Source organism: Haliotis rufescens, unplaced genomic scaffold (assembly GCF_023055435.1).
Source record: "Haliotis rufescens isolate VD_foot unplaced genomic scaffold, xgHalRufe1.0.p SCAF_25, whole genome shotgun sequence".
NCBI classification, from domain to species: Eukaryota; Metazoa; Mollusca; class Gastropoda; order Lepetellida; family Haliotidae; genus Haliotis; species Haliotis rufescens.
This window is the reverse complement of record NW_025963946.1, coordinates 4,940,129-4,952,915: the sequence shown is the minus strand read 5'-3', so window position 1 is coordinate 4,952,915 and position 12,787 is coordinate 4,940,129. Positions and strand designations below refer to the sequence as shown.

Genomic DNA, 12,787 nt, shown 5'->3' with positions numbered 1-12,787 from the left:
ATATTCCAGCAATATCACGGCAGGGGACACCAGAAATAAGCTTCACACATTGTACCCAATCGAACCCGGGTCTTCGGCGTGACGAGCGAACGCTTTAACCACTAGGCTACACAACCGGCCAAGACAATCACACAGACATATTTGTCTGAACGTTGCACAACCATCAAATGTGAAAGGGGCGGTCGGGTAGCCTGGCGGTTAAAGCGTTAGCTCGTCATGCCGAAGACCCGGGTTCGATTCCCGACATGGGTACAATGTGTGAAGCCCATTTCTGGTGTCCCCCGCCGTGATATTTCTGGAATATTGCTAAAAGCGGCGTAAAACCATACTCACTCACTCACTCACTACATGTGAAACATCGTATATGAGATCACGGTAAGAGTAAGTCTGAACCGTGCAAATCAGTGCGTGTCACACATGCCTGCATAATATTCAAAAGCAACAGTGTTGGAGATTCAACTTTACATGCGTGTATGTCTGACTTATTAAAGACATGCATCTCTGGTCAGCCGGGCATGACATGAGCTTGGCTTACAAGTCTTTCAATACACTGATATATTTATTGCAGTAAAATCGCAGTGATGTATCATGTATATTCTGATGACTCACTGAACTGGTTCACCGAGCGAATTGTAAGATGTAATGTGAATGAGGATTACATGCCCCAGGGTAAGTGTTTTCACAGACCATGCGAGATGGTTGAGCTTACACAGGTATTGAGAAATACGTAAGGAATAAATATGTTTGTTTAAGAGATATGTGGTTAAGACACGAAAATGAAGAAGAAGAGTGCCATTCAATAAATACAGTAGACTACGGTTATAGCTAACTCGAATGGACTCCAATTTTGGTTTGTAATAACCGTAGTTCGTTATAGGCATACATACAGCATATATACAATAAATGGTCGGGACTTAAAATAAGTTCGTTATATCCGTCAGTTTGTTATAAGCGTGTTCGTTATAAACGTAGTTTACTTTACTTATATTAATGACCGAAATTGCGGCATCGCCATGCAGGTTGTTGCATATCTGAATGTGTATGCATTAGGACAATGACACAAGACACTTCTCCCAATTAAAGATAGCCAAGGGACAGGTGAAGAAGGAATTTCAGCCAGCACACCAGAGTAGTGAAAACCGCTGTCATGAGTAGTGAAATCGGGTTATTTAAAAACGTGAATCGCTAACATGGCGAGGGGGTTGACGTATAACTCATATGTCTCCTTTTCTGCAGTCGTGTAATGAAAGAGAAAGTAGGTCGGTGAGAAAAACGCTTTGGCCTCGTCGCTTCTTGGAAATATAGAGGCGCGATAAGCGAAACACAGTACCTGGTCGTGCGAGCTGTTGGTCTGCAGTGTGGGTAATGTCTACACTGCAGCTGTGTTCGAATCACTGATTTTGGGAGCCAGTCAGTGAAATATCTCGACGTACGTAACGTCCCTGTGTATGAGAATATACGACACTTTGGGATACAATGTAATCATCAGTATAAGATTAAATGCAGATGTAGATTAAAAATATGCTCACAATGGACACCTATAATCCCCAGACAATGAGTGAACCAGAATCAACGTTGCTGCCTTTCGACACAACGTCACCGTCATCCCCGTCACGTCAACGACGCCGCCCGGGAGTTTTATTCTATACCATCATCACTGTGTCCCTTACTGCAAACGTTCTTCTTGTCGTCGCGGTTACCGTCCAAACAATTATGGCGTCACGTGACACGCACAAGGTGAGTGTAGAGGGATTCTCAAATTCGCTTAGCCACGTGGACACCGCCGCTCAAGTCTGTTTCGCCTGTAACCACCTGGGTCCGCTGATCGAATCCAAGGACACTCTCTATGACGTCATACGACTCTCTTCTGGTCACACGTTTTGTTGTCAGAGACAGAATAATGACATCACCAAGCTTTTCGGAAAGGTAATTATCTTTAACTAGAAATCTGTATACAATGTTTAATAGCATTATGTTTAAATATTTAGAACAAATGCATAAAGCATGTCATGTGTGTAGAACTCATTGACTCCTGAATTTGAATAATTATGTGATGCCATGACTGCAGGTTAACATATATGGTATAGTTGTTTGTTTGTTTATTTGTTGTTCAACGACGCACTCAGCAACATTCCAGCTATATGACGGCGGTCTGTAAATGATCGAGTCTGGAACAGACAATCTAGTGCATCAACCAAGTCAGCGAGCCTGTCCACCCGATCCCGAATTCGAAGACTCACCTCTTTCGACAAGCATAGTCGCCTTTTACGGCAAGCAGGGATGCTGGAGACTCAAGCCACCCCGGATCTTCTCGGATCCATTTATGTTATAAGAAAGGCGACAAAGCGAGTTCATTGTACGATTCCGACTATACCATGATCATTGGTTTAGGAATCACTACTGAAAAGGGATGGTACCATGTGTTCGCGAAAAGATAAGGGTGTCCTACACCATCGGTGGCAACATGTTATTTTATCCGAACAAAATGTACTTTAATGTACTTTGAATTAGCCTGCTTAATTGTTGAGGTGATGAGAATAATGCTTTGTTTACATCTGTGATATATTGACAATGTCTACACCATGTGTAGAGCACAGTAAGCAACGCTGTCGTGTGTCTTCATATTCACGTGGGGCGGTCGGGTAGCCTAGTGGTTAAAGCGTTCGCTCGTCACGCCGAAGACCCGGGTTCGATTCACGACATGGGTACGATTGTGAAGCCCATTTCTGGTGTCCCCCGCCGTGATATTGCTGGAATATTGCTAAAAGCGGCGTAAAACCATACTCACTCACTCACTCGCTCATATTCATGTGCGACTGCTGCCAATAACGGACTTGGATTCCGGGAAAACTTATCCATGTCTGTTCCCGGAACACAGCAATGATTTTACATCACGCGATTGCACAGCTTGGATGGATCAATGTTATTGAGCAACGCGAGACACACAAGAGTGTGCCTGATTCACGTTTGTATGTGTGAACACATTTATATCATTTTGGAAGATGGGTGTTTTTGTCTGTTTCTCGAACAATGCCATGCTGATTAATCGAGGGGTATGGGTGGGGCATTGTTGTAATCGAACCCATGTTTTCGGCGAACAACGAAACCGCGAAATTGCCTATCACCCGCGAACAGCTGTAGTACTGTGGTAGTCGTAGTAGTAGTATAGCTGTAGCTAAAGCAGTAATAGAAGTAGTTGTAGTAGTTATTAATAGTAGTAGTTGTTGTAGTAGTAGCATAGCAGTAGATAAAGCAGTAGTAGTAGTGGTAGTTGTAGAAGTAGTAGTAGTTGTAGTAGTAAAGCATTAACTAAAGTAGTAGTAGTATTGGTAGTAGTAGTAATAGTAGTAGTTGTTGTAGTAGTAGCATAGCAGAAGATAAAGCAGTAGTAGTAGTGGTAGTTGTAGAAGTAGTAGTAGTTGTAGTAGTAAAGCATTAACTAAAGTAGTAGTAGTATTGGTAGTAGTAGTAATAGAAGTAGTTGTTGTAGTAGTAGTAGTAGTAGTAGAAGTAGTAGTATAGCAGTAGATCAAGCAGTAGTAGAAGTAGAAGTAGTAATATTAGTAGTAGTAGTAATTATTATAGTAGTAGTAGAATGTGTTGTTGTAGTAGTAGTAGTAGTATAGCAGTAGATCAAGCAGGAGTAGAAGTAGTAATAGTAGTAGTTAGAGTAGTAGTAGTAGTAGTAGTAGTAGTGGTAGTAGTAGTAGTAATAATAATAGTAGTAGTAGTTGTTGTAGTAGTAGTAGCAGTTGAATTAGAGTGAGTGAGTATGGTTTTACGCCGCTTTTAGCAATATTCCAGCAATATCACGGCGGGGGACACCAGAAATGGGCTTCACACATTGTGCCCATGTCGGGAATCGAACCCGGGTCTTCGGCGTGACGAGCGAACGCTTTAACCACTAGGCTACCCGACCGCCCCAGTTGAATTAGAAGTAGTAGAAGTAGTAGTAGTAGTAGTAGCTGTAATAGCAGTAGTTACAGTGGTAACAGAAGTGGAAGTAGTGGTAGTTGAAGTAATAGTTGACGAAGTGGTATTACAAGTAGTAGCAGCAGTTACAGTTGTAGTAGTAGCAGGAGTAGTTAAATCAGCAGTAGTAGTAGTTGAAGTATTATTATTAGTAGTAGTTGTAGCTGTAATAGCAGTAGTTACAGTGGTAACAGTAGTTGAAGTAGTAGTAGTTGATGTAGTAGTATTACTTATCGTAGCAGCAGTTACAGTAGTAGTAGTAGAAGTAGTAATCGTAGTAGTAGTAAAAGTAGTTGTTGTAGTAGTAGTAGCTGTAGTAGCAGTAGTTACAGTAGTAACAATAGTAGTAGTGGTAGTAGTAGTAGTATTTGTAGTAGTGATTTTTGTGGTAGTAGCAGGAGTAATACATCGAGTAAAGTCAACTGTATAACAATTTCAAATCTAACTGTGACCCAGTTTTATCTTACTCACGTGATGTTTGTAAACACACACAGTGACACACTTTGACTCAAATTTAGAAATATCGGCCGCGTATCACATGGGGCCTAAACAAAGCAAGGCTGTGTTTACACTCTACCTAAACATCTGTGTCAAGGCCAGGTGACCTGGTCGTCAGTCAGCTTCAAATATATACGCGCTACTTCCAGATCCCTCTTATCAAACTCCTGCCAACATGACGCATCAGAGCATGATACATGTGCACAGACACTGTAGTGCGAACAAGGTGTTATTGATTATTGAGTAACATGCGCCATGATCCAGTTGTGATGTAAGCAGGAAGTTTTACCTTGATATCTTATTCAGGTCACGCTGCGTTGACTGACACTACTATCTTACATTCAATGTTCGCGTCCCCCCTTATCGTGACATAAAGTATAGGTCGACATGGCAGACAGTGTATACATCCATGTTACAGCAGGCTAGAGCTAATGCTGGGAACGCTGATTACATTTCCCCTTCACAATGGCCCTTCCAGCTAGGTACGTCCATCATATAACATGCGCGTTTTACCAACATTGCATCAGTACGCAGCCATTTAAGAGGGGTGGTAGAAATGTCCTTCACACAATCGACCAATATGAGGAAGCGGACCCGTGTCTTGACGTGATGAGAGAATGGTAAAACGACCAGGCTACCTACAATCAGCTGTAGTAGTAGCAGTAGCAGTAGTAATATTTAGTCGTAGTAGTAGTCGCAGTAGTAGTAGTTGTTGTTGTTGCTGATGTTGTTATATAGGCAACAGTAATAGTAGTTGCAGCAGTAGTTATACTAGTAGTCGTAGAAGTTGTCGAAGTAGTAGTTACTCAAGTAGTCGTAGTAGTAGTGTCTGTAGTAGTGATAGTAGTTGCAGTAGTAGTAAAAGTAGTTGCAGCAGTAGTAATACTAGTAGTCGTAGTAGTAGTAGTCGCAGTAGTAGCAATAGTAGTTGTTCTTGCTGTTATACAAGCAACAGTAATAGTAGTCGTAGTAGAAATAATCGTAGTGGCAGTAGTAGTAATACTAGTAGTCGTAGTAGTAGTGGCAGTAGTAGTTATAGTAGTTGCAGTATTAGTTATACCAGTAGTCGTAGAAGTAGTCGCATTTGTATGAATAGTAGTAGTAGTAGTAGTAGTAGTAGTAGTAGGAGTAGTAGGAGTAGGAGTAGTAGGAGTAGTAGTACAACTACGATGAGGTAGTCATTTTATTGTTTGTAAACATACCCGGTTTGACTTATATGCAGAAATAGCAGAGGTGTCTCTCATGTTATCTTTACATTTCAGCGCGGCAATGTTTTCAAATAAACAAATGTGTCAAGGCTACGTTCGGAGATCAACAAGGCATGCATCAACTGATATCTTTATGCATGGGCATTACAGCGTACTCACTGAAGGCAACTCAAACACCGACAGTTGATTGTTTACTGTTCGGGACATATGACAAGCACATACTCTCGTTTCGTTACAAGGACCCGTATTATTAACTCATTCTGTTGACACTCCTGGCTTTTCAATCACACAGACCATGACCATGTGTTTGCATCAAATGACAGGGAAAAGGGTTAATGTATTGTTTTCAATATATTTATATAAACACAGGACACTGTGTAGCTGACAAAACAATCAATGATCATAAGTCATCTCTACTAAAAGAGGAGTATATGATTCCGACTTACATCTTAACAAATAGCACAAATCCAAACAGGGAATTGCATCATATATCATGTTGGTCAGTGAAGAGTCAAATTTTAGTTGACGCATCTGCGACCTAGATATCGTGTTCCGGACGCTGTTTACATGTGCTGCTTTAGGCTGATTGCTTGAGTTGGTATAGATCCGTAAGATATAACATATGACAATTTGTGAAGCAAGTATCATGCGTGTTCTGCAATGAGCGCTTGTGCTAGTTAAGATCAATTAGGGCTCTTGTAACATGTATATAGGATTCAGTGATTTGTTCAATACACACTGTATGTTTGTTGTTTAACGCCGTTCTCACCAATATTCCAGCTAAACGACGGTGGTCTGTAAATGATCGAGTTTGGACCAGACAATCCAGTGAATGACATCATGAGCATCGATCTACACAATTGGGATACGATGACATGCATCAACCAAGTCACCGAGCCTGATCTTGTTAGTCGCCTTTCATGACAAGCATGGGTTGCTGAAGACCAATTCTGAAGACCCAGGTCATCACGGGTATCAATGCAAACAATGCGCATTACAGATGGAACATTCACTAAAGGATAATAGCTTTGGAAACATGAATGTTATCTTTGGTTAGGGTAATTTACCTTTTCATACCATCAACGTAATACGGAGTACATAAACAAGAATCCATTGGATCTTGGGGTAGCCTTATAGTCAAAGCGTTCGCTCGTTACGAGGAAGGCCCGGGTTCGATTCCTGACTTGGGTACAATGTGTGAAGCCCTATTCTTGTGGTCCCCGCCATGATATTACTGAAACCGGACGCTTGGTGGAGTCAACGTTTCGTTTCAGTTTTTATCATTGGTTTCTGCAGCGTTTACTCTGTAAAATGCGTCATCATATTTCGACAGCGTGGAGTACTGCTCATGCTGTCGACCATTAGTGTTGATTTACTTGCGCCAGAGTCACAATCGTCTCTTAAGAAGCTTATCTAGGCAGCATTGATCCCATACAAAATGAGACTTCATGATATGTTTCACAAGCTCTAAATTATCTTACTTTCAGATCGTATCGGACGAATATCTGAGGCGATTGACAGGTAAGTTGTGGGAAGCAGTATCCTACATGCAAATGTTAAACTGAAATATGTGATGTGATGCTATCTGGTGTTTTAATTTGCGCACCTGAAATTTTGTTCATATTGTCATATCAAATATATCATTAACACTTGGAGCTCAAATGGTTCAGAAGTTTAATGTTTATGATTATAATATAGCCCCTTAGGCGTATCACAAACCTGTGATCGTGGGTTCAAACCCCATATTTACCCTGATTATGTTTCTAGGTTTGTCAGACCTGCATCACTTCGGGCTTTCCCCCCACATTAAGCCAACGTATATATATAACTGAAACTTAGTTCCATGCGGCATGAAATCAAACCCCCTTACTCACTCAATATAGCAAAGACAGAGCCATGACTCACTCACTCAACGAATCCTTTTGGTTTTCAGCAGATGCTCAAATATCATAGATGTACATTTAACCTGTATTATTTGAAACAGGTATGTTAAGTATATCTTGAAAGCGGTTATACCACTTGGTCTATTCCAGGACGCGAACCACCCAAGTCAGATAGGGATAGGAGACACGGGCTGAATATCAACAAAGGGTCAACAGGAGCTCATCTTTATATGGTCCCTCAAGCAGGTAACGTATGGCCGAAGAACGGCCTCCCAGAGTGTAGCGTTCCCAGTGAAGTCGGCGGAAATTTCATTACGGATTACGTATAACGTGAACGTAGAAATACGCTTTTGAAAATATACTGACGTACAAAACGTATAATAAAGGGGTGTACAAACGGCTTAAGGGGTGTTCCCGAATGTGTGAGGTCGATGTTCCCACTCGGGTAGAGGAGTGTCCCTGTGTGTGTGAGGTCGATGTTCCCACTCGGGTAGAGGAGTGTCCCTGTGTGTGTGAGACCGACGTTCCCACTCGGGTAGAGGAGTGTCCCTGTGTGTGTGAGACCGACGTTCCCACTCGGGTAGAGGAGTGTCCCTGTATGTGTGAGACCGACGTTCCCACTCGGGTAGAGGAGTGTCCCTGTGTGTGTGAGACCGACGTTCCCACTCGGGTAGAGGAGTGTCCCTGTGTGTGTGAGACCGACGTTCCCACTCGGGTAGAGGAGTGTCCCTGTATGTGTGAGACCGACGTTCCCACTCGGGTCCAGGAGTGTCCCTGTGTGTGTGAGACCGACGTTCACACTCGAGTAGAGGAGCGTCCCTGTGTGTGTGAGACCGACGTTCCCACTCGAGTAGAGGAGTGTCCCTGTGTGTGTGAGACCGACGTTCACACTCGAGTAGAGGAGCGTCCCTGTGTGTGTAAGATCGACGTTCCCACTCGAGTAGAGGAGTGTCCCCGTGTGTGTGAGACCGACGTTCCCACTCGGGTAGAGGAGTGTCCCTCTGTGTGTGTGAGACCGACGTTCCCACTCGAGTAGAGGAGTGTCCCTGTGTGTGTGTGAGATCGATGTTCCCATATGGGTAGAAGAGCGTCCTTGTGTGTGTGAGATTGACGTTCCCACTCGGGTAGAGGAGTGTCCCTGTGTGTGTGAGACCGACGTTCCCACTCGGGTAGAGGAGTGTCCCTGTGTGTGTGAGACCGACGTTCCCACTCGGGTAGAGGAGTGTCCCTGTGTGTGTGTGAGATCGATGTTCCCATACGGGTAGAATAGCGTCCCTGTGTGTGTGAGATTGACGTTCCACTCGGGTAGAGGAGCGTCCCTGTGTGTGTGTGAGATCGACGTTCCCACTCGGGTAGAGGAGTGTCCCTGTGTGTGTGTGAGACCGACGTTCCCACTCGGGTAGAGGAGTGTCCCTGTGTGTGTGAGACCGACGTTCCCACTCGGGTAGAGGAGCGTCCCTGTGTGTGTGAGATCGACGTTCCCACTCGGGTAGAGGAGTGTCCCTCTGTGTGTGTGAGACCGACGTTCCAACTCGGGTAGAGGAGTGTCCCTGTGTGTGTGAGACCGACGTTCCCACTCGGGTAGAGGAGCGTCCCTGTGTGTGTGAGATCGACGTTCCCACTCAGGTAGAGGAGCGTCCCTGTGTGTGTGAGATCGACGTTCCCACTCGGGTAGAGGAGTCTCCCTGTGTGTGTGAGACCGACGTTCCAACTCGGGTAGAGGAGTGTCCCTGTGTGTGTGAGATCGACGTTCCCACTCGGGTAGAGGAGTGTCCCTGTGTGTGTGAGACCGACGTTCCCACTCGAGTAGAGGAGTGTCCCTGTGTGTGTGAGACCGACGTTTCCACTCGGGTAGAGGAGTGTCCCTGTGTGTGTGAGACCGACGTTCCCACTCGGGTAGAGGAGTGTCCCTGTGTGTGTGAGACCGACGTTCCCACTCGGGTAGAGGAGTGTCCCTCTGTGTGTGTGAGACCGACGTTCCCACTCGGGTCCAGGAGTGTCCCTGTGTGTGTGAGACCGACGTTCCCACTCGGGTAGAGGAGTGTCCCTGTATGTGAGAGACCGACGTTCGCACTCGAGTAGAGGAGTGTCCCTGTGTGTGTGTGAGATCGATGTTCCCATATGGGTAGAAGAGCGTCCTTGTGTGTGTGAGATTGACGTTCCCACTCGGGTAGAGGAGTGTCCCTGTGTGTGTGAGACCGACGTTCCCACTCGGGTAGAGGAGTGTCCCTGTGTGTGTGAGACCGACGTTCCCACTCGGGTAGAGGAGTGTCCCTGTGTGTGTGAGACCGACGTTCTCACTCGGGTAGAGGAGCGTCCCTGTGTGTGTGAGATCGACGTTCCCACTCGGGTAGAGGAGTGTCCCTGTGTTTATGAGATCAACGTTCCCACTCGGGTAGAGGAGTGTCCCTGTGTGTGTGAGACCGACGTTCCCAATCGGGTAGAGGAGTGTCCCTGTGTGTGTGAGATCGACGTTCCCACTCGGGTAGAGGAGTGTCCCTGTGTGTGTGAGATCGACGTTCCCACTCGGGTACAGGGGTGTCTCTGTGTGTGTGAGACCGACGTTCCCACTCAGGTAGAGGAGTGTCCCTGTGTGTGTGAGACCGACGTTCCCACTCGGGTAGAGGAGTGTCCCTGTGTGTGTGAGATCGACGTTCCCACTCGGGTAGAGGAGTGTCCCTGTGTTATTCCAGTTATAGGACCGCGGTTTGTAAATAATCGAGTCTAGACCAAACAATTGCGATACGATAACATGCATCAACCAAGTCAGCGAGCCTGACCACCCAATCCCGTTAGTCACCTTTTACGGCAAGCATGAGTTGCTAAAGATCTATTCTACCCCGGATCTTCACGGGTCTATTCTATATCAGAAAGTATTATCTTCAGATGTAGTTTTTCGGTTTGATTTGTAACGAAACTTGCAAACAGTGACTTCCCTTTGGCAGATTCGCCGCCATCATGGACATCAAGCGACATCTACAACACCTCCTACTGCTTCAACGTGGTGTGTGGTGATGGGGGTATTGTCGTTCCAGCGGCCGGCATTTACCTGGTGTACTCTCACCTCACGTTCACCACACAGCCAGCCTCTGAAGACACAGTCATACACGTCATACAGCGGCGGAACCGGAACTTGCCTGGTGTGGGCGAGAAACCCGTCCTGTTCAGTAAAACCTCGTTGACATGGACGGCATCTGCGCAGCAAACGTCTTTTCTGTCCGCCGTTGTGAAACTACGCAGAGAAGACATTATCCGGGTTACCATGTCTGAAAACTATAATGATCTGGTTGAGATGAGGAAGCTTTCAAATTATTTTGGTGTGATCAAAATGTAAATTATGATCCAATATCGTTGTGGCGGGTGGGGGCTGGGGTCACGGGACGTGGGGGATGTTTTGTGTGTGAGTGTGCCTCTGAGAAAGATCCAAGACCTTGACTACTGATGTGCGACCAAGACTCCCCCGGTTCTTACCCATAACACAAGGGATGCACGAATGTTGGTTGGTTGGTTTGTTGTTTTACGCCGCATCCAAATGGATGCACAGATTTGGCTTACGTTGTGCATGAAATATGCTGTTTGTTTGTTTGTTTGTTGTTTAACGCCGCACTCACAATATTCCAGCTAAATGACGGCGGTTTGTAAATAATCGAGTCTGGACCAAACAATTGCGATACGATGACATGCATCATCAACCAAGTCAGCGAGCCTGACAACGGGTCAGAAGAAATATGCAACCGATTCTCCATTGGTCATGTTCTAAATATGACCCTGTGATATCACCGGATGTTTATATACAATTTGGTAACCCGAGACAAACGGGAAATTACTTTCTTTGTTTGTTGTTTAACGCCGCACTTAGCAATATTCCAAAAGATATATGACTGCGGCCTGTAAATAATCGAATGTGTCCCAGACAATCCAGCGATTGATATCATGAGCATCGGTCCACGCAATTGGGATACGATGACATGCTTCAACCAAGTCAGCGAGCCTGACTCCCGATCCCGCAAGTCGCCTCATGCGAATGGTGTTAAATTTGACTAAATGTATCTAGGAAAATTGGTATTCGCAACAAAATCGTAATCATTATATATATATATCACTAAATATACTATATATACTCACTGCCAAAAGAAACGCGAACCATAGAAACATATAGAGAAGAATGTAGGTTAAGAAGAGATGTTTCCAAAGCGTACAACTTAATGACAAAACTAACAATCAGTAAAGTGTTACCACGAAGTGTCTTTATTCTTATCATGATCTGCTGCACGTGATTTCCAAACTTTACGCGCTCATCCTGCACGAGACAAAAGGTGCATCTCGAGTCCTGCATTTATGACGTCACATGTGATGCGTTCATGAGCGTCGGTTCACACAACATACCAGTATGTTCGTTTCTGCATCGAACTAATCTAATATCCCTTGAATATGAGAAAATATTCAAAAACTAACCAGCATGCATCATAATGGTATTCGCGTTTCTATTGTGGGTGAGTATATAGGAATCATTTCTAAAACTAACCGAGGTGTAAATAGTGATTGAATTACAAGCAGCTGTGAAGTTGTTTCAACATATTTACTTTCCTCTACTGAAACTACAGCTGCTTAATTCTTAAGTTAAGATATGTATATGTATGGAAGGTTACTGGATATTTTGTTATACATTATGGAAATAAAATCATAATCCGACACTCTATTTGTCCCCTTTACCGAGGGTTTATTGCACACAAATGCTGAAATGATATTGAGGTGGAGATTGATGACGGAAATAACAGGGAAAAGGACAGACTTATAACATTAAGTCACATAAGCACTGTCACAGCTATATATAGCGATGAGAACAAATAACAAACATATCAACAAAGGAATGAAAGAAGCTGAAATCATAGTCGATTGGAGGTAGAACTCTATGACCGTTACTTGCTAACTTCTACTTTAGATTTACATTAGTGTCATACCCATGGTCAAGTCAGTATGCACGAAAATGGATGCAAATATTTGGCTTACGTTGTAGATGAAATATGCTGTTTGTTTGTTTGTTGTTTAACGCCGCACTCAGCAATATTCCAGCTATATGAGAGGCGGTCGGGTAGCCTGGTGGTTAAAGCGTTCGCTCGTCACGCCGAAGACCCGGGTTCGATTCCCGACATGGGTACAATGTGTGAAGCCCATTCCTGGTGTCCTCCGCCGTGATATTGCTGGAATATTGCTAAAAGCGGCGTA

General features: G+C 44.4%; 1 protein-coding gene across 4 annotated transcripts; it reads left to right on the top strand.

Annotated features, from left to right (window-relative positions):
* The first annotated feature begins 568 nt into the window (after positions 1-568).
* Positions 569-11,657, top strand: LOC125371677. Of its 4 annotated transcripts, XM_048402276.1 has the most exons (5): positions 569-669; positions 1,552-1,926; positions 7,166-7,199; positions 7,712-7,807; positions 10,507-11,657. In XM_048402276.1, exons 1-5 carry the CDS (start codon positions 649-651, stop codon positions 10,893-10,895), a joined length of 915 nt encoding a protein of 304 aa, XP_048258233.1. In that variant the 5' UTR covers positions 569-648; the 3' UTR covers positions 10,896-11,657. The 4 variants fall into 4 exon arrangements, 3 of the variants coding, with proteins under 3 accessions (XP_048258233.1, XP_048258234.1, XP_048258232.1); XM_048402275.1 differs by lacking the exon at positions 569-669 and having other exon boundaries at positions 1,138-1,926; XR_007222851.1 differs by lacking the exons at positions 569-669; positions 1,552-1,926 and adding an exon at positions 4,530-4,952.
* Positions 11,658-12,787: the final 1,130 nt, after the last annotated feature.

What these genes read in the sequence shown, in the direction of transcription:
- LOC125371677 (XM_048402275.1), top strand. Translation starts at nt 1,522, where the DNA reads ATGCTCACAATGGACACCTATAATCCCCAGACAATGAGTGAACCAGAA. An exon ending in TCACCAAGCTTTTCGGAAAG is followed by an intron (nt 1,927 to 7,165) that starts GTAATTATCTTT and finishes TCTTACTTTCAG; the next exon opens with ATCGTATCGGACGAATATCT. An exon ending in ATATCTGAGGCGATTGACAG is followed by an intron (nt 7,200 to 7,711) that starts GTAAGTTGTGGG and finishes GGTCTATTCCAG; the next exon opens with GACGCGAACCACCCAAGTCA.